Genomic DNA, 22,454 nt, shown 5'->3' with positions numbered 1-22,454 from the left:
CCAAGGATGAGGAAGTTGTCAACTGGTTGTAGGAGTGGCATGCAGACACTTTTCTAGGGGACAAGAAAATGTACACAACTGGCCAGTAGTATATTGTAAATTATTATTTCCCCCAGTAAAGTGAAAATAAAAAGGAGGTATGGTTTTCTTTTTCTCTAATGCAATTTATCTTTATCCCTACATTCAACACTCATCAACCTTAAGGAGCTAGTAAGTAGGAAAAGCAAAAAGGAAAAGAGGAAAAAAAAAAAAGCTGGCCAGTTAGAGAATGAGGTCCTTCAGTAAGAAGAGGTAGATGTTAAAAGGATATTGGGGAAGTGGTTCCCTAAACAGACTCATGACAGGGAATTATTAAAGAGAAGAGTAAGGTTAGAAAAGATTCAGGCTCCCCACCTGCAGAGGAGTCGCTTCACAGGCCCTGAAGCAGGTCTGCAGGTGTCTTTCTCTCCCCCTCCTCTCTCTATTTCTCTCTGTCCTATCCAACAACAATGACATCAATAACAACAACAACGATAATAAAAAACAACGGCTACAATAGGAGGGAAAAAAAGAAAGGATTCAGGAAATCAAAAAAAAAAAGTGGGCATGATGGGGCCATTGCATTATCCAACTAAGGAACTGATCTCATTATTCCATGATTTCTATACTATAAAATAACCTTATATTTGTTTCTGACCTCTTCCTGTCATTTCAGAAAATATTAATCATAAGAAAATAGAGCTCATTTAATGCATAATTATAGGAATCCCTTTTTTATGCAAATACCACAAATATGCCACTGCTGTGTGCTATGAATGGTAAAAGAAAATGAATACGTGAATTAAATGTTTAATGCTTCTGCTCATTTCAAACTTCTGATACAGTGGCTTTGAGAAGCAGCACGTTTTCCTAATTAAGACCTCAAATTTGAAGCCAAGATTCCAAGATTCGCAATCCTCTGCCTGTGAAATAGGGGTAATGACAGTGCTGTCTGTCTCATGGAGCTGGGTGGGAGTAAACTAAGTTTATGCATGACCAGTGCTCAGAATAAAGAAGAGTTTTAAAAAGGGGGTAGGCAGAACTGTTTGTATACCACTCTAGCATCTTTACAAAAAAAAAGAGAAAGAAAGGAAGAAAGGAAGGAAGGAAGGAAGGAAGAGAAAGAAAGAAAGAAAGAAGGAAAGAAAGAAGAGGAAACTAAGTATACAACATTAAACGTTGGGGGGGTGACTAGGGTAGGTGGTATGTGTTGTTTGTATAAACCAAGTAGGTCCCTGGAACTGTATCACAATAGGGTCTACTGAAATGAATCAAAGAGCAGAGCAAAAGAAGGATATTTTACTCTTTGTAATCCTCTTTGAAACTATATAATTTTGTCCTATCTTCATGTGTTATATTCAGTCAATTTAAATATTCACTAATCTTACTTTTTAATTTTAGCTATCAAAATAAAATTAGGAGTAAACTTGGTAGCCACAACCCATCAATATTACCTACCATTTACTAAACCATCAAATACCAATTAACTGAGATGGAAAGATGGCTAAAACAGATCACTTGGTATGTCATTTTGCTAATAAAATCAAACAAAAAAATGTACTGCGTAAATGTTAATACACTTTAAATTTAGTAGAACTTTTGACTCTGTTTTGGTGCTTGAGAACATTTAGGATTGTACAGAAACAGTAAGTTAGCTACAAAGGAAGATAAAATAGTAAATAGCTGTGCTATGTCAAAATAATATTTGTAAACTAATTTAATCAACTCAATCTTAGTTTATTTTAGAAACTATACTGAAGTCATATGTATAAATATAAGAAATATAAATTAGAACACTGATGTACTAATATGGATTCGACACAGCATTTTGACCTGTAGCCAACTGAACTTAAAAAAAATATTAGTGAAACTTGTAATAGTGTACAAAATGGGTAGATGCTGAAATACTGAGTTCTTAACTTCTTGGAAACAGTCCAAAATTCAAAGGTAAGGAAACTCATTTTACTAGATTCCTAGGTATATAAAACAGAGAGCAAACTTTATTTCCACGAATTTTATAATCTTATTAAGGTTGACACTATATATTCTTTGGTGTAGAAAAAAAGGGGAAAAAAAGTAAACAAATGCCATTGAGACAAATAAACCCAACAACCCAAAATAAACATCTGTTTTGTTTTCTCACATCTTAATAGCCTTGCTATTTTAGACGCAAATATTTGTTTTACTAACAAATGTTTCCAAAATGTGAGTTAAAACAGTTTGAGTGAAATAGTTTATTTTTGAACTGAACAAATTGCAAGTTGCTCAAAAGTACACAAGGCATATGTGAAAATGAGTAAGTATGGCTAAAAAGAAAAAAAGAAACAACATTCAAAAACCACTCACTAGGCAAAAAAGTGGCATCAGGCCCTGTGCTATAGGAAACTTCAGGCTCAGTTCAACTGTGAGCAGACAAAGGGATGTTCGGTGATTCAGATGTGGCCCAAGTGTCCTGCACTGACAGAACAGACCGCAGCGGGTAGTTTAGTTTTTCATCTTTTTCCACTGAATTCCTGTGAGAGCCCAGACATCTCCTGCAACTTTGCACAAGAATGTTCCTGGGTTTTTTTTTTTTTTTTCAGGCGCTTTGCTCTACTTTCCTGTGCCTTGGCAAGGATCAAAGAAGCAGAGGGAACAAATGGTTTCCCATGCATATTGAGTTCCCTCTTACACTGATTTTTCCTCTGTCACTTGAAACTTAATATTGGTAAGACTCCTGTACATCACCTTAACCAGTAAATTGTCTGCATGCATTCACACATGAAAAGGTAGATTTACACATCAAGCTTTTGGTAGACATTCACATGAACAACTCCTTTGAAAAATTAACTTTTTGACGGCATCCATACTAAAGTTAATTCTTGGTAATAACTAACTTTTGTTCCTTTTAACCTAAATGTTGTATCATTTGCTATTTTTTGCTCTCTTAGATTGCTTTGTCTTACTAAAACTTATAGCATTGTAGTTGAATAGCTCTCATAAGATTTGGCCTCTAGGTGCCTGATTAACTTAGTAATATCTAACATTTACCCATCCCTTGAGAGTGCTACACTTTATTTTGCTTATCTGTAAAGTGGAGACAAATAGGACCTAGCTCATGGTATATGACTGTAGGTGAAAATGAATGTAAAGTTACAAACCCTATGATTACATTTTCACTATGTATTATGACATAGTTATTATGAGATATTTTACATAAGATTATGAAATTTTAGGCAAGATACATGTTTTCAAGACAAACTATTAAAACAGTACAGTAACTACACTGCAAACAAGTAATCATATTTTGATTGTATACATTTTTTTAAGAATAAATGATCTTTAGCAAAAAATGAAAAAAATATCTTCACAGGTCTAAAGAAATAGCTCACTGTGTAGGGCATATGCCTTGCCATATGTGAGGCCAAAGTTCAAACCTGGTACAATATGGGAGGTGCATGGATGTCTCTTCCTCTATCTACTCATCTGAATGTAGAAGATTCTGCAGTGGTGAAATCATGCATTCAGGAGACCTCAGCTACAGACAGACAGGGGATTCCTTCCTGATAATTACTTTCAACTGTTTTTTTTTTCCCCCCAGAACTCTATTAAAAAATGTGCTCAGAACAGTTCACTTGGGTAGTGCACTGACTTGCCCTGTGCACAACCTAGTGAGCCCAGCTCTCATCACACTGGAGGAAGGTCAGTGTGCTGCCTTATCTTTCCCTCTCTCCCTCTGTCTCTGTCTCATCCTATCTGAAAAAAGGGAAAGAAAATTGTGTTCAGTTACGTTAGTAGTAATATGCTTTAAGTATTTAGAGTTTAAATGAGGGACATAACATACTCTTTACATTTCAGTGGCTATGAGATGATATTGTACGAGTTTGGACAGTAGTACAATGAGAAAACACCGTTCTTACCTCTATAGTTTTAAATATAGACGAACACTGTTTTTAAAGAGAAATTAAGAAAAAAAATAATTGTTCTTCTTTTAAAAGCTATAATTTAAAACTGAAGTTCATAATAAATTGGTGAATGGAACTGAAACTTTGAGTGTGAGTGTGATGAGTTAAATACAGCATGGAACCATGCTGCTACAAATTTATGTAAATATTTTCAATGATAATGAAAGTAAAAAATCTTGTGCAGCAAATTAAGATGAATACAATTATTTCTTCCCTTTTTTAATTAGGATAGAGAGAAATTCACAGTGGAGGGAGAGATAAGGAGACAGACATCTGATGGTCTGCTTCACCACTCACAAAGCTACCCCCTTGCAGGTGGAAAGATTAAATTTTGAGTAGTACAACAAAAGCAGTGTTTAGAGGGAATTTTACAGCAATGAACAAACATATGAGAATAAATAACTTGCTATCAATAATTTCAGCTTCAAGTCATCAGCAAGTTAAATTAAAACTGAGGGGATAATAAAAATTAGAGAAGTTATGAAAATACAAAACAAGAGGTCAATAGAGAACATCAATGAAAACCAAAAGCTAGATTTTTTTGAAATATATTTTATTTGCTTTATTTTAATTAGAGAGATACAGAGATAAAGTTAGAGACAGAGACCAAGCACTAGCTCAGTTCTGGTTTATGGTGGTTTTGAAAATTGAATTTGGTACTTCGGAGCCTCAGCTTGGAAGACTGCATAATCATTTTACTATCTCCCCACCCTAAGAGCTAGATATTTTTTAAGATCAATACTAATAAAAACAAAAGGAGACACAGACTACTAATGTTGGAAATGAAAGAGAGACTATCACTAGTAATTCCAGGGAAATTTAAAAGTTAAGGGGAAAGCTTCACAAGTGCTGAAGCAGTGTTGTAGGTGTCTCGCTGTATCTCTCACTCTCTATCCCCACTTCCCCTAAAAATTCTCTCTGTTCTATCAAATAAAATAAATAAAAGTTTTTTTTTAAAAAAGATATTACTAGTAACACTATGCACACAATCTATAAACTAGATGATCTGGACCATTTCTTGGAAGGTAATCTCCTAAAATTCACACAAGGGAAAACAGATAATTTGAAGAGATTGTGTTAGAAAATCTGACCAGACCCAGATCAAGAAATTGAATCAGTAATGAATAACCTTCCAAAACAGAAAGCACTAGGTCTAGAAGGGTTCATCACTGAGTTCTTTTTTTTTTTTTTTAAAGATTTTATTTATTTACAAGAAAGATAGGAGGAGAGAGAAAGGACCAGACATCACGCTGGCACATGTGCTGCCGGGGACCAAACTGGGGACCTCATGCTTGAGAGTCCAAAGCTTTATCACTGCCCCACCTCCTGGACCACACCACTGAGTTCTTTTGAGTATTTGGAAACCAATGAAGCCAGTTCTCTCTACAAGCTACTTTAGAAACTGGTCAATAGCAGACAAAACGTTTCCGTCTTTTAAAGTTTTTTTATTATCTTTATTTATTTATTGGATAGAGACAGCCAGAAACTGAGAGGGAAGGTGATAATAGAGAGGGAGAAAGACTGAGAGACACCTGTAGCCCTGTGCCACCAGTTGTGAAGCTTTCCCTCTGTAGTTGAGAACCAGGGGCTTGAACCTGGGCCCTTGCCCATTGTAGTCAACCAGGTGTGCCACCACCCAGCCAGACAAAACATTTCCTACTAGTCTATTAAGACCCATACTCTCTAATACAAAAAAAAAAGATGTTAATAAAATGAAAACTATAGATCAATGTAGCTCATGAACATAGATACAAAGATCCCTAACAAAATGCTAATGAAAGTGAACCCAGTAATACAGAAAAAGAATTATCTATCAAGGTCAAGTGAACGTATTTATTCAGTCAGGTATGAAAAACTGGTGCAGCAACAGGGTAAAGATGTGTGATTCCATCAACAGACCCCCCCCCCCAAAAGTCAACTTTTGATACAATACCCATCCATCACACAAGCTCTATCAGTCAAGAGAATAAAGTGAATCTTTCTCAGCTGACAAGGAACATCTACTGAGAATTTACAAGCACAGAATGTTCAATACTAAGAGACTAGATGGATCCTCCTCAGATCAAAGTAAAAGAGGGTTTATCACTACTCATATTTGGGAATATAATGAAATTCTTAGTAAATTCAACAAGATTTTAAAAAAAGCAGCCAATGGGAAAAATATATTAAATTGTGTTTTAAGACAGATGACAAGTCCCCCAGGACTGTTAATTTATTACAGTGAGGTTAAGGATACAAGAGTATACAAATACTCATTGCCTTCATTTATAATAGCAAAGAACAACAGAATTGTACATTAAAAGCACAGAACCATTCACATTAGCATCAAAGTAAGATAAATCTCAAACTAAAATATTACATACATAGGAAGATAGAGTATTGCAAGATGCTAGTTTTTTCCAACTTGATCTATGGATTTCTTGCTTTCTTTTTTTTGATCACCAGAGCTTCGTTGGTGCTCAGTGCCTCCACAAGGAATCCACTACTCTCAGTGCCCTCCCCCTTACTCCTAGTTTTCTTTAGTTTTTGGTAACAACAGAGAAAGAGAGGGAAGGAGGGATACACCTGCATTACTGTCTCATCACTCATGAGGTTCCCTGCCCCCTCCCAGTGCAGGTGAAGACAGTAGACCTGAACCTGAGACCTCACACATGGTAACTTTTGTGCTCTACTAGATGCTCCACTGTCTAGCCCCTATCTATAGATAAACTCCATTATCAGTAAAAACTTGAGAGATTATTTGTTGATATGACAAACTGATTCTAAGTTAATGGGGAACTGCTGGAGTCCCAGAGTACCCAATGCAATATTGAAAAACAGAGTCAGAGGGTGAACTAATGCTATTCTAAGATTTAACATAAAAGTGCTGTAATCAAGACGCGCTACCAATACAATAGCAGCCAGAAATAGATGCACGCCATCTAGTTGGCGAGTCTTTGACAAAGGAATAAAGGCATTCAGTACAGAAAAGAGGATCTACAACCAACAGTGCTAGAACAGCCAGGCATCCCCCACCCCATCAAAGAAAAATATCTAAGAACTGTTTCTTAAGCTTTGTGAGAAGTATGGTGTTTATCAAAAGGGAGGTACTGAATTTTGGCAGTGGATGCAGTGTGAAACTCTATGGTATTTTGTAAGCCAGTATTACAGTCACTAATGAAGTATTTCAAAAGATGACCTATAAAAAAGTGAGCTAAAGATAAAAGATACCTTGTGGAAGAAGATTAAAAAGTGGTAGATAAGTTGTGGTCTGGGAGGTGGCGCACTGGATGGGGAGTTGGACTCTCAAGTGTGAGGTCCCGAGTTCAGTCCCCGGCTGCACATGTACCAAAGTGATGTCTGGTTCTCTCTCTCTCTCTCTCCCTTTCTCTCTCCCTTTCTCTCTCATTTCTCATAAATAAATGAATAAAATATTTTTAAAAATGGTACATAATACATAAGCACATGAAAAGTTTCTAACATTATCTTTTGCTATAGAAACCAAGGCAACTGGATACTACTATAAGCCAATCAGAATGTCCAAAAATCAAAGTACTGACTAATAAGGATGCAAAGTGGTCAGAAGACTAATTCATTGTTAGTGGGTACACTACATGGTAGAACCATTTAGGAAGACAATTGGCCAATTTCATAGAAAATCAAAGTTTTACCATTCAACCCACCAATTACAGTCTTAAGTATTTACTGAAATGAGCAGAAAACTTAAACCCACACAACAAATCAGCACACACATGTTTACAATAGCTTTGGTCATAATTGCCCCCGAAGTAGAATCAAACAAGATTTTTAAAACACAAATAAGTAGGGTTAATGTTACAATTACCCTGTTTGACTTACAGTTAGGTCTTTCCCAAGTGTGTCAAACAAAGCTATGCAACTAGTGTATGAATATATAACTATACAGAAATGCATTTAAATCATGAGAATTATAGCCTGTGGGACTAATAAAATGCATATAATTACCTGCTGTGGGATCTGTAACTGCTTGGCTCGTGATGCCAGATGGTGGTTCTTGAAGCTGGTAAGTGGCATTGGTGGATGGTGTGGTTGGGCTGGTATTGCTGTTTGTCATATAATGTGCTGGATATGGTGAGCTGTTATAATACTGTGCGTATTGCCCCTGGCCAAAGCTGGGATAAGATGGATAGTCCTACCAAGTCAAATCAAATAAGAGTAATTCATCAGAAAACTGTCATTTAGTTCTTACATTTCAAAGTATATCAATAAACCTGTTCGTGTTTCTGTGCCTTTAGACTAACAGAAGTAGATAAATACACACTGACTGAACTGTTTAATGCAAACACATTTTATGCAAGAGAAGAGACACTTAGCAGATTTCGAAATGCATGATTCACTATGAGGCAAACAGAAAACAATCTGGAAACCTACCAGCTCATTATGTAAGACTGCTAAAGACATTAAAAAAAATGGAGACACTTAGGAAAACTGTGCAGCCAACATAAATTTAGTTATGTAAAAAAAAAAAAAACATCTTTGGTATTCTAGTTTTCAGAAGTTAAGTTGGCTTTTAAAATTACCTGCTGTGAACTGTTAAATCCAGAAGAATTTGTGAGAGAATTATTTCCTGTATATAATCCTGATGATGTTGTAAAACTGCTACCTAAAACAAACAAACAAAAAAGTAGGGTGACTCAGCTATGTAGGATAATGCATCTCTAAGAAATTATTCTTTTTGAGTTGGCATTCATTTGATTTATCTTAAAAACATGAGTAACTCTGTTATCTTAAAATGATGAACAATTTTAGCTTTACCATTATTACCAAGGATGTAAAAGTAGAGGGGTTTAAATTTCTGAGGACAAAAGTAATTCAAACTATAGGCAAAATTAAACGTTAAATCAAAGAAAGATTAGATACTGAGTTTTTCGTTTTGAATGTTTAAAACACACCATGATTCTTATCAAATATGATTAATTTAAAATGTTAGAATCATTTTAGATGATTACAAAGTTCTTGCTAACTCAGAAACTCTTAATACTTTCAGAATTTGACTTGTCATAATCGTTCACTGTTAAAAGATAATTATTTCACTATACAGAATGAATGACAGCACTTGAAGTAGTTGATAAAACAAAGATCAAATTATCAAGAGTTTTATGCATTACAGGTGCTGTCTAACAGCATTCCATTTGCATATCTTGTGGTCTGGGAAGTGGCACAATGGATAAAGGCATTAGACACTCAAAATGAGGGCCTGACTTCAATCCCAGCAGCACATGTACCAGAGTGATGTCTGGTTCTTTCGCTCTCCTCCTATCTTTCTCATTAATAAATAAACAAAAATCTTTTAAAAATTATGCTTGTATGTCTTTAATCAACTGTAGGCACTGTGCAGATTTCAAACATAACAGAAAATCTTTGCACACTACTTCATTTTGTTTAACTGTGCAAAGGAACAATATACTAGTCTGATGATCAGATTGGTGCATATTTTTGAAAATACAACACTGGGTATTGGATAATGTTTGAAAATTACAGGGGGCCGGGCAGTAGTACAGCGAGTTAAGTAAACGTGGACGGGCTTAAGGACCCCGGTTTGAAACCCTGATTTCCCACCTGCAGGGGAGTTGCTTCACAGGTGGTGAAGCAGGTCTGCAGCTGTCTTTCTCTCCCCCTCTCTGTCTTTCCCTCCTCTCTCAATCTCTCTCTGTCCTATCCAACAACAACGACAATAATATTAACAGCAACAACAATAGACAACAACGGCAACAAAAGGGAAAAAATGGCCTCCAGAAGCAGTGGATTTATAGTGCAGGCACTGAGCCCCAGCGATAACCCTGGAGGCAATATATATATATGCTGTAAAACTGTGTAATTCAAGTAGACGTAACCTTTCTATTGGGCTATTTAGTCAGTCACTGAGAAATGTGTTATCCCATATAATCCAGAAATTTTTATAATCAGTCAATTACTTTAACATGAAATAGGAATCCATACAAAGAGATAAGTTAGTAAGGTTGTTCCTCAGCATTGCTTTTAAAAGCAAGGCCAAGTCAGTAATGTTATTCAACAAAACAGAATAATACAATGATGATAAAAATGGTTTTATAATGATGTTTAACAACCTAATTTTTTTTCATACTCATCTGTTAAAGTGAAAACTAAAACAACATTTTTGTTGATTCACATTTGAAATACTTTTAAAAGTATAAATTTTGCCTTAAGTCAAACTCCTGATAACAGACAGTGCTCTTTAAAAATATATATACATACTTATTTAGGAGAGTGAGAGACAAAGACCACAGCAAGATTCCGGCCTCACATAATGTTGGAATCAATTTGGAATTGAACCTGAGGGGCTCCAGTCTACAATGCATCATTTGTTCTACTTGCTGAACCAACTCTTCCAGCCTCAGTCTAAATATTTTTTGTTTTTAAACATGGGAATCTCAAATGTTATCTGTGGAGGAGCTCAATCTGAGTTTAAATAATATTTATGAAAATGAACTGCATTCAATATTTTTCTATTCAAAATTTGTACTGCTTTTGTAAATAAAAATTGAAACTTAAAGGGCATGGAACTTTGATGGTGACTGCTATGTGGATCTATACCTTGTAATCATACAGTCTTGAAAACTACTATTAATCAAATAAAAAGCATGCCTTTTTTTTTTTTAAGAAAAAGATCACAATAACAAGTGAGTGGCATTAGCAATTACTGTGCTAGCAGTTTATGGAGGAAGTGTTCCAGCTAAACTAATCATTCACGGACAATGTTCAGGTATGAAGTAGTTGTATACCCCATCTAGCCACTTGCTACTCATCATTTAAGTACTGGTTTAAAATTAAGAAAACAGAGTTGTCAGTTTCTCATTTATGAACGACTTGAACTTTGGGCAGATTACCTAATCATTCATATATGTGGTTTCATTATCTGCAAACACTTCATTGGGTTCCTTTTTATTGTCTTTTTAAAACAGTAAGATATCTTTATTATTCAGCACAGTAACTCCTGCAAACTTTTTTTTTCTTTCTTGCTTATGCGAGCACTGCTCATCTCTAGTTTATAGTGATTCTGGGAATCTGAAGCCTCTGGTGCCCCAAGCCAAAGAATCATTTGCATAAATCACTGTGCTATTTCATTTGGCCCTTTCACTAGATTTTTTTTTTTTTAATAAAAAGGAGACATTGACAAAACCATAGAATAAGAGGGGTACAACTATTGTTAAACAGATGAATAACATAAAGTTTCAGAAGCCATAATGAAGAAACACTACAGTACCATACAAATGTTGTGAACTGTTGTTGTTATAGCAAAGATTTTAAAAATTTCCCCCTGTACTATTTCTCTCTCCCCTCTCTTGACTTCCCAAAATTAAATAAACATAAATTTACTTCTTTGCATATTTAAAGTTTTTTCCCTACTTATTTATCAAGCATGTATGAACCCTAAGCACCTAAACCAATTATTTTTATTTTTACTAAAAAGGAGAAATACTTGAGAGTTTCAAATTTGGTTATCACAAAGATGCATATTTGAGGTTTTCTCAATGTACATTTCAGGAATAGCAATTATTCAAAGTTCTTACAACACCCATTGCAGATAATCAGGGTACTTATTCCAATGTGGACATTGTAACCTTAATAGACAAGCTTCTACTGATAAATAGATGACTAAGACATCAACTGGGACCTAACAGGACTCAACAGGATAACTTGGAAGTTTTTTTTTTTGTTGTTCTTTTTTTTTTTAACCAGAACACTGCTCCTTATGGTGTGTGTGGGGGGGAGGGGGATTGAACCTGACTTTGGAGCCTTAGGCAAGAGAATCTCTTTGCATAACTATTATGATATTCTAGCCTCCACCCACTCTGTTGTTCTTTTAAACAGTGGCTATTATGGGCATATGATTCAGTATAAAAGCATTTTTTAAAGTATGAAAATGTCAGAAAGGGTTCTATCTTTACTTACATAAAATTCATTGATGTATTTGCATTCCAATTAATACTGATAGTGTATATATAAAAACTTATATAAATATTCATCATATACGTAATTTTATGATAAAGTGTTTTGAATAAGAATGTGGATATTAATATTATCTACCAAAAAAAAAAACCCAGAAAACAGTTCACAAAGACTGGTGGAGCTGAATGGACACTGAGCCCCCAGTCATAATCTTAGTAGAAAAAGGTGACTTAAGTGATCACTGTTGCTCTTGGGATGAAATTCAAGTCTTTTAATGAGGGTGTCCTTGGTAAGAGTTGCTTTGTTTGTCTCTTGGAGTTTTTTTTTTTTTTTTTTTTTGTTCTCATCCCAGCAACCTCAACCCCAAAGTATATAAATGAACATTTTAGCCTAACAGTAAAAAAAAAAATAAAGAACATTTTAGCGTAACAGTAAAAATGCAACATGCAATATACTCAGAAGGGTCACTCTTTGAGTCTTTGACTTTCTCCAAATGTGTGCTGGCTCATTTGTAATCAGTTTATAATTTAGCAAGATTTGAAATCCTTCATCCAGATGCTAGCATGATGCCAACCAGACTTCCCTAGACAGACAGCCCCACCAATATGTCTTGGAGCTCCGATTCCCCAGAAAACTTTTCCACTACGGAAAGAGAGAGACAGGCTGGGAGTATGGGTCGACCTGTCACTGCCCATGTTCAGCGGGGAAGCAATTACAAAAGCCAGACCTTCCACTTTCTGCACCCCACAATGACCCTGGGTCCATACTCCCAGAGGGCTAAAAGAATAGGAAATCTATCAGGGGAGGGGATGGGGGATGGAGTTCTGGAGGTGAGAATTGTGTGGAGTTGTACCCCTCTTAACCTATGGTTTTGTCAGTGTTTCCTTTTTATAAATAAAATTTTTTAAAAAAGGACATATGGGAAAAAAAATACCCTTCATCAGAAAAACCTCCTCTGAATTCCCCTCTTGTCCTCTTTCTTTCTAAGCCTGAGTTACTACCTCTGTCTTAGCTATAGATATATACTGATACATATATGTATGATTTTATATACACACATGTGCATATGCTACATACAAAGTAGTGTCTTTTTTAATTGCTGGGTACTATTCCATTGAATAGTACATCCCATAACTTCTTTATACAGTCATTTGTTAATAATCATTTATGTTGCTTCCATATTTTGGGCTATTGTGAGTAAGGTAGCTATGAACAGGGCCGTGCACTATCCCTGTGAATTAGTGTTTTCATGTCTTCTGGATAAATGTCCAAGAGTGGCATTGCTGGGTGTTAGGGCATTTCCCTTTGGCTTAAAGATGATCCATTCTGTTTTCCATAACAGTTGTACCAGTTGGCATTCCACCAACAGTGTAATAGAATTCCTCTTTCTCCACTTCTTTACAATACTAATCATTTCCTGTTTTTTTGATGTATGCCATTCTCACAGGTGTGAGGTGGAAACTCAGTGTGGGTTTAATTTGCCTTTCTTGGATTATGAGTGAAGTACGGCATTTCCTTACATGTCTGTGGGTCATGTGCATCTTTTAGAAAAACTACCTATTCATTTCTTTCCTTTCAAGGCATCTCTTAAGAGACAAAATTATTTTTCATGTCACTGTCCTCTTTTTAAAACTGAACATTTTTTATATCCTGATTGAGAGTTAAGTGAAAGAGATTTTGGAGCAGAGACAAAGGGAGTGAAAGAGACCACAACATCTGAGCTTCTTTCAATGCAGTGGGAATTGAGCTCAAGCAGTCCACTACCCATGTGAGCTAATTCTCTCACTTAGAATAGTTTATATATTGTTATTTGAAGGACTTTTCATGGGCCAGGCAGTGGTGTACCTGGTTGAGTATACACATTACCATGTGCAAAGACCTGGGTTCAAGCCCCCAGTCCCCACCTATGGGGGGAAGCTTCATAAGCAGTGAAGTATTGCCAGTGTCTCTCTTTCTCACTCCCTTCTCTGTCTACTCCATTCTGGTCAATTTCTGTCTATCAAACAAAAGAGAGAGAGAAAGAAAGAAAGAAAGAAAGAAAGAAAGAAAGAAAGAAAGAAAGGAAGGAAGCCTCCAGGAGTGGTGAATTTGTTATGCAGGAACTGCATGCTAGCAATAACCTTGGTGATAATAAAGTAAAATGAATGGTTTACAGTAGTCTTAGCATCTACTGGCACTTTTTATAGAAAAATCACTACACTTTAGAGGATCTTTTGGATATAAAGCATCAAGTGTCAAGAGTCTATTTTTGAGTAAAGTTCAAACAAATATACAAAAACTCGTGAAGACACTACAAAGAAATAATAGTCTGCACTACCTACATAGGCACCACAAGTTCTGACATGGTAAATGAAATGAAAACACCTGGTTACATTGAGAAGGAAAGTACAAAACTATGCAAAGGGGGTAAAAGGTATGTTCTGGCATAGGCTGGGAATAAACTATTCAAAGAAATTCACAGAATGGAAGGATTATGGGGTAGTGGCCATGGGTGAGGGACTAAACATAGATGATTTAGAAAAAAACAGTTAAAGCAAAGAAAGGGTATTCTTTAACTGAAAAACTCAACCTTTATGATAAACATATAAATAATAGCATATTGAGATCAGAAAATGATATGAATATAATTTTCTTTTTAAAAACTGACAGAAGCGAAGACAGAAGTTATTGTAAATGTATGCTTATGTCCTTGGATCTGGAGTAGGGGCTGGCATTTAATATGGAGTAATTGAGGCATGGAGGGGTGGCCCAGAACAGAGGAATATGCTGACTAACCTATGTCTTAAACTCCTATATTCCAAGCCCACTATATTAATAAGGATAAAGTCACGGCTATCCTGAAATTCTTTCTTTCCTTTTCTCATTTAGTGCTTTCCTCTTGCACTTCCACCCCATTTCAAGAGCCAGCTCAAGTGCTATCTTTCCAGTCACTTTTCCTTGACCATTCCTCCATGCAATTATTTCACCTTTGGGAAACCTCCACTAACTAGTAAGAGACAGTGATATAATATCTCTTGTTCATTAGAATGCTTCACTAAATGAGGTCTCAGTTATGTCTTCACCTTTTAATGATCATTTTATTAAACTCACCTGTGACATTTGTCCGAACACAGAGATAGATTAGCCTTGTCTGCTTCAAGCCTTGGAAAGGTTTCATCAGACTCAAGTGGGAGACAGAACTAGTAGTTGAGAATTTCAGTCCAGTGTAGTAGTTAAGTGATAAAAGGGACCAGAGAAAACTTGACAGGCATAAAGGATCAGCCAAAGGGTCAGGGAGGAGCTTTCTACAGCTTTTTATTTTCCTTTCTATAACATCTTTTTTTATTGACGATGTCTATATCCTGTACAGTTGGGAAGGCTATCCTGAAGACTCCAGTGAAAAAGATGAGGGTGGGGAAAAATGTAATGTTCAATTATTATTTCTCAAATTTTATCTAGAAGATATGCACTTAGTCCTCTTCCCCTCTTCCCCCCCCAAAACTAGATGGGGTATAAAGGTTTATGTTGAAAAACAATTATAATCACTAATTTTTATTTAAATTATATGAAAATTAAATACAGGGCTTACAAGCACTTTATGCAAGGGCTTAAAATATTTCTGACTAATGGAAGAATTCCTAGAAACATATGCCCTTCCAAAACTGAACCAAGAACAACTATAAAACCTAAATGCAACAATCACAGACAAAGAAATCTAAAGTGTTACTAAAAATCTCCCCAACAACAAAAGTCCTGGACCAGATGGCTTCACAAACGAATTCTACAAAACTTTCAGGAAACAGTTAATACCTATACTTCTAAAGCTCTTCCACAAGATCGAAGAAACAGGAATACTCCCAATACTCCCTTCCACCTTCTATGAAGCCAACATCACCCTGATAACAAAAGCAGATAGGGACATAACAAAAATAGGAAAACTATAGACCAGTATCTCTGATGAACATAGATGCCAAAATATTAAACAAGATCCTCGCCAACCGGATACAGGAGTATATCAAAAAGACTGTTCATCACGACCAAGTGGGATTTATCCCAGGAATGCAAGGCTGGTTTAACATACACAAGTTAATCAATGTCATTCACCACATCAATAAAAGCAAAACCAAAAATCACATGATTATCTCAATAGATGAAGAGAAAGCCTTTGACAAAATTCAACACCCACTCATGTCCAAAACACTACAAACAATGGGAATAGATGGGAAATTCCTCAAGATAGTGGAGTCCATATATAGCAAAACTACAGCCATATCAACATCATATCAATGGACAGAAGCTGAAAGCATTCCCCTCAGATCGGGGACTAGACAGGGCTGTCCACTATCACCATTACTCTTCAACATAGTATTGGAAGTTCTTGCCATAGCAATCAGGCAAGAGAAAGAAATCAAAGGAATACAGATTGGAAGGGAAGAAGTCAAGTTCTCACTATTTGCAGATGATATGACAGTATACACAGAAAAACCTAAAGAATCCAGCAGAAAACTACTGGAAGTTATTAGGCAGTATAGCAAGGTGTCAGGCTACAGAATCTACAAAAATCAGTGGCATTTCTCTATGCAAACACTAAATCTGAAGAAGACGACACCCAGAAATCACCCCCACTCACTGTTGCAGCAAAATCAATAAAATACCTTGGAGTAAAGCTGACCAAAGAAGTGAAAGACTTGTATACTGAAAACTATGAGTCACTATTCAATGAAATAGAAACTGATACCAAGAAATACAAAGACATCCCATGCTCATGGACTGAAAGAATAAGTATCATCAGAATGAATATTTTCCCCAGAGCCATATACAAATTTAATGCGATGCCCATCAAAGTTCCACCAAGCTTCTTTAAGAGACTAGAACAAAAACTACAATCATTTATCTGGAACCAGAAAACACCTAGAATTGCCAAAAACATCTTGAAGAAAAGACACAGGAATGGAGGCATCACACTCCCAGATCTCAAACTATATTATAAGGCCATCATCATCAAAACAGCCTGGTACGGGAACAAAAACAGCACACAGACCAGTGGAACAGAATTGAAAGCCCAAAACTAAGTCCCCACATCTATGGATATCTAATCTTTGATAAGGGGGCCCAAAGTATTAAATGGAGGAAGGAAGCTCTCTTCAATAAATGGTGCTGGGAAAACTGGGTTGAAATATGCAGAAGAATGAAACTGAACCACCTTATCTCACCAGAAACAAAAGTCAACTCCAAATGGATCAAGGACCTGGATATTAAGACCAGAAACTATCAAATACTTAGAGGAAAACATTGATGGAACACTTTCCCACTTAAACCTCAAGGACATCTTTGATGAAACAAGCCTAACTACAAGGAAGACTAAATCAGAAACAAACCAGTGGGACTACATCAAACTGAAATGCTTCTGCACAGCCAAAGAAACTATCACACAAACGAAGAGACCCCTCACAGAATGGGAGAAAATCTTCACATGCCATACATCAGACAAGAGGCTAATCACCAAAATATACAAAGAGCTCAGCAATCTTAGCACTAAAAAAGCAAATGACCCCATTCAAAAATGGACAGAGGATATGAACAAAACATTCACTACAGAAGAGATCCAAAAGGCTAACAAACACATGAAAAATTGTTCCAGGTCACTGATTGTCAGAAAAATGCAATTAAGACAACACTGAGATACCACCTCACTGCTGTGAGAATGGCATACATCAAAAAGCACAGTAGCAACAAATGCTGGAGAGGCTGTGGGGACATAGAAACCCTTCTGCACTGCTGGTGGGAATGTAAATTGGTCCAGCCTCTCTGGAGAACAGTCTGGAAAACTCTCACAAGGCTAGACATGGACCTTCCATATGACCCAGTAACTCCTCTCCTGGGGATATACCCCAAGGACTCCTAACATCCAACAAAAAGATATGTGTATACCTACGTTCACAGCAGCACAATTAATAATAGCTAAAACCTGGAAGCAACCCAGGTGCCCAACAACAGATGAGTGGCTGAGAAAGCGGTGGTATATATATATATACACAATGGAATACTACACAGCTATTAAGAACAATGAACCCACCTTCTCTGACCCATCGTGCATGGAGCTAGAAGAAATTATGTTAAGTGAGCTAAGTCAGAGAGATAAAGACGAGTATGGGATGATCCCACTCATAAACAGAAGTTGAGAAAGAACAGAAAGGAAAATTTCAAAGCAGGAGTTGACTGAATTTGGAGTAGGGCACCAAAGAAAAAACCCTGGGTGGAGGGTGAGGGTGAATGTTCAGCTTCATGGGGCATTGTTCTTATGGTATAAATAGACAGCATTAAAAGGCTAACTGATAGTTCAGATACTAGCATTTTAAGGTATATTAATGAAAGCTAAGTATTCTTTGTATAGAAAAAAAATCTTCAGATTTAAAATAGTGACATTCTGCCCTCTATATTCCATTTATTTTCTAGTATTTCCATATTCACTGTCCCAGATTATTTCCAACATCAGTGAATTACAGAGTTGAGGTTTCTTTGTCCAAAGACTCTGAAGTAGGAAATAGTTGTTCTGCCTATATTCATGCTATTGTTTTCCAATCTACCATGCCAAATCCACCTTTCAGATGATTTGACTCCATTAACATAAGTAAAAAATAATGGTATTAACTTTCAGTTACACAAATAGCATGGGCACACTAAGGGTAAAGACAAGGACATCTGAGAAATCTAATACACTGATTTGGGATGAAATGATCTCTTTTCTGAAAGACTTGGTCATTGTAATTTTCTTTTTAGCATTGTAAGTAAGCCTAAAGATAATTATACAAAGCCATCCATACCTAGGGGTATCACACAGATTTTGTTTTCTTGTCATTTTCAGAGGTTCCTAAAGAGAAAGGGCTGTGGTTCCATCAACCGTAACAAACAAGAAACAGTCTTGCTAGAAGGCTCTGTGTGAGCTACTCAGTTCTATAGATGCTAAGCAATTGTAGCTTTTAAAAATAAACTAAGTCTTCAGAACTGATACTAATAATCACTACTGCTTGGACACTGTTAACAAGAACCCGATGTTGCTTTATAACACGATTTGGAATAGTAAATAAATGGTGTGTGTGTGTGTGTGTGTGTGTGTGTGTGTGTGTGTGTGTGTGTGTGTGTGTGTGTGTGTGTGTGTGTGTGTATGTGACTTAACCTGGTAAACACTGTGCCTAGTTATAACCTAAAAAGATCGAAGTGTGGGGGTGTGGGGGAGGTAAAAGGGTATCTTGAAGGTCAAAGGTCTACTTCACAGAGAACAAGGACTCACATTAAAAACCAGAATCCTAGCTAACTAAGAATGCTGGAACCTGCTGGGGCCTGTCTGGACTTCCCATGTTTTAGAGCATTTTCTAACACTTACTGAGCAAGCAGGATGCTGTCTGTCCCTCGTGTATTTTCACAGAAGTCCATTTGCTTTGGTTCCCTGGCCTCTTTGCCATGGGCTATGTCCATCAACAGGCTCCCATCTATGTGGCAGCAGTTAGGGAGCTCCCTGGGGAAAAGCCTCTGACGGCCAGATGGGCTACTTAAAACCAAAGTTTTTTCCTTAGAAGGATTTAAAACAATCCCATTTCCCTTTTCCTTCTAATAATAACTTCAAACTTTACATTCCACAAGGCATTTTAGAGTAGTTAAGAGATAGCCTCACACTCGTCTTTCTTGATCTACATCTATATATTTTTGCTAAAACTCATACTGGCGATAAAACTGACACTGATCATCAATTATTACTATAACTAGATTTCAAAAGATTGCCATACAATTTTCTTTTTCACTGGAACTAGCAAAATGTGACAAAAGAATGGAAAATTCATTTATTTTGAGAAAAAAAATCTAGAAATTTTTAAGAACACTAACTTGGGGCACAATGACAAGAATATTCTGTTCCATCACTGCCCTTCTGGGGCAGTTAAATACTCAAGAAAGCAACTTCAATCAGCACTTGCATTCTGTCTTCAACCGGTATCATGGACTGGTATGAACATGACACAAGAATGCACTGAACACACTACGATAAGATAATAAACTGAGTTTTATTATGCCACATTCTAAATTCATTTTTCTCCAAACACAGAAAAATAAGGAGTCCCTGGTCAATCTTTTTTTTTTTTTTTCTACTTTCATAGTGCCAAAGAGCTATTGCTTAAAAAATACTGCAGTCATTTAGTTGTACTGCTAGGTGGTAAAAGAAAAGTGAGTAGAGAATATAAGTAAAGACAGTTATTATCTACAAGTGTCCAGGATGCTTTGAACTAAGTTATTATAGAGTTCTGGGTTTTCCTTAAAGCTGAGACTGACGCTGGACTTAAAAAAAAATATTTGTTAATTTTGCATAGAGACAGATTAAGTTCAGAGCAGGGTGATAGGGAGCGAGGAAGAGAGACACCTGCACCATTCCTGAAGCTTCTCTCTTGCAGGTGGAGATAGGAGATTTGAACCTGGGTCTTTAAGCACTGTAATGTGTGCCAGGTGCAGCAATGCCTACCCCCAGATGGCTTTTTTTTTTTTTTTTAAGACAGAGACAGAAAGAGGATATGGAAGATATCACAGCACTGAGGCTTCTGCAATGAGTTGGGGGTTGAACTTGAGATGATTGGCTTTTTCTGTGCAACCTTGTTTACTGAATTTAAATTTCTGAATATCTTTTTTGTATGAAAAACTTTTGGGGGGACCAGGTGGTGGCCCATATGGTAAAGTGCACACATTACAGTGTTCAAGGAACCAGGCTCGAGCCCCTTATTCCCACTTGCAAGGGGAAAGCTTCACAGTACTGAAGTAGGGCTGTAGGTGCCTCTCTCCTTCTCTATCTCCCCCTCCCTTCTCGATTTCTCTCTGTCTCTAGCCAATAACAAATATACATTTTACAAAAGTGTTAATTTTTTTTTTGCATTTCTTTACATCGAACAAATTGTCAAAGAAAATTTCATTGTGTTCATACAAGTTATCCTCAAAATGATGAACATGCTTCTTATTTTCCATGGTAGAAGGAACTAAGTCCATAGGAGTGCTGGGGTAAATGACTTAAGGTGCCAGCCAAAGCTCTGGAACTCTGATTAAAATGAAAGGTTGTTATCAAGTTAATTGATTTTTTTTTCTTAATGACACTAGGGTTATTGTTGGAACACAATGCCAAAACTATAAATACACCATTTCTGGCTGCCATTTTTTCTTTTTCCTTTTCTTTCTGTTTTATTTTATAAGACAGAGAAATTGAGGAGAGGTAGGGAGACAGAGAAAAAGAAGAACCTGCAGACTTGCTTCATTGCTTGTGAAACCTCCCTCCCTGCAGGTGGAGAATGGGTGCTTGATCCTGAGTCCTTGTACATGGTAACATGTATTCTCAACCAGGAGTGCCACCATCTAGTGCCCAGTGGATTCTTTTATATAAAAGTAGAATAAAACTTTATGACAGACTAGATACATATCCTATAAAATTAGTTAATAGCAGAAAGTTTCTCTCAAATATTTTTCTAACACACACACACACACACACTCCGGTGTTATTGTCCTGTGCTGTGGACAGTTCTAGAAACAGCACCTACATGACCTGCATTATTTGCCCTGAAATCTCCAGGTGTTCTTTATCCATGTATTCACCTATTGGCTACTTTACTTGCATAACGCTGTGTGAAGAAAAAACCTCCATATACCATTCCAAAATTTCTCCTCTCAGAATAGAAAGGCATAAAAGAAAATAGTACAAATTATTTCTTTTCCATGAGGTGAACTCTGCAGTGAATAGAAACATTCTGTCTCGGGGAGTTGGGCTGTAGCGCAGCGGGTTAGGCGCAGATGGCGCAAAGCACAAGGACCGGCATAAGGATCCCGATTCGAACCCCGGCTCCCCACCTGCAGGGGAGTCCCTTCACAGGCGGTGAAGCAGGTCTGCAGGTGTCTATCTTTCTCTCCTCCTCTCTGTCTTTCCCTCCTCTCTCCATTTCTCTCTGTCCTATCCAACAACGACAACAACAATAATAACTACAACAATAAAACAACAAGGGCAACAAAAGGGAATAAATAAATAAAATAAAATAAAGAAACATTCTGTCTCTCTCAATTAAAGTTGAAATTAAAATCTTTATAAAATGTAGACACAAACTAATTTTAGCAGAAATAGGATTTTCCAGAAATTAAGTAGCAAAGATGTATAATCAGATTTCCCACCTCACTGCCACCTCCATTTTCCATAAGGTATAATTTATATAAAATGAGAATCAGATTTTTACATGCCAGATTGACATAAGCCTATCATAAACAGACATGTTAAATACTGAAGTTGGAAGAATACAGGAAGATCACCTAGTCCCAATGAGAACACCAGAGTGACCTAGTTCACAAGGTTCAACAGAGGTTAAGTGACCACAAATTTAGTAAGTAAGGCAAAAGATTTATATGATCTAACTAGAAGCTGGAGTAATACAAATTAGTAAGTAAACTTGTTTACCTTAAGAACCATGAAAAAGTTAAAACACATACAGTGTTCAGAAAGCATTTTTCTAAAAATTAAAAAAAAAGTTTCTAGAGCTACATGACCTGGAGTTTTCCACTATTTTCATGATT

General features: G+C 36.5%; 1 protein-coding gene across 12 annotated transcripts in view; it reads right to left on the bottom strand.

Moving 5' to 3' along the window:
* The window catches only part of EYA1 (EYA transcriptional coactivator and phosphatase 1), a 375,709-nt gene that overhangs the window by 119,447 nt on the left and 233,808 nt on the right, over window positions 1-22,454 (bottom strand). For all 12 annotated transcript variants that reach the window (XM_060200325.1, XM_060200354.1, XM_060200313.1 and 9 more), the window contains 2 exons: window positions 8,501-8,583; window positions 7,926-8,112 (listed from right to left, as the gene is read on the bottom strand). In XM_060200325.1, the coding sequence (XP_060056308.1) occupies window positions 7,926-8,112; window positions 8,501-8,583 (270 nt within the window). The remainder of the gene's footprint in view (window positions 1-7,925; window positions 8,113-8,500; window positions 8,584-22,454) is intronic.

Source organism: Erinaceus europaeus, chromosome 1, assembly GCF_950295315.1.
Source record: "Erinaceus europaeus chromosome 1, mEriEur2.1, whole genome shotgun sequence".
Classification (NCBI taxonomy): Eukaryota; Metazoa; Chordata; class Mammalia; order Eulipotyphla; family Erinaceidae; genus Erinaceus; species Erinaceus europaeus.
This window is presented reverse-complemented; position numbering and strand designations above follow the sequence as displayed.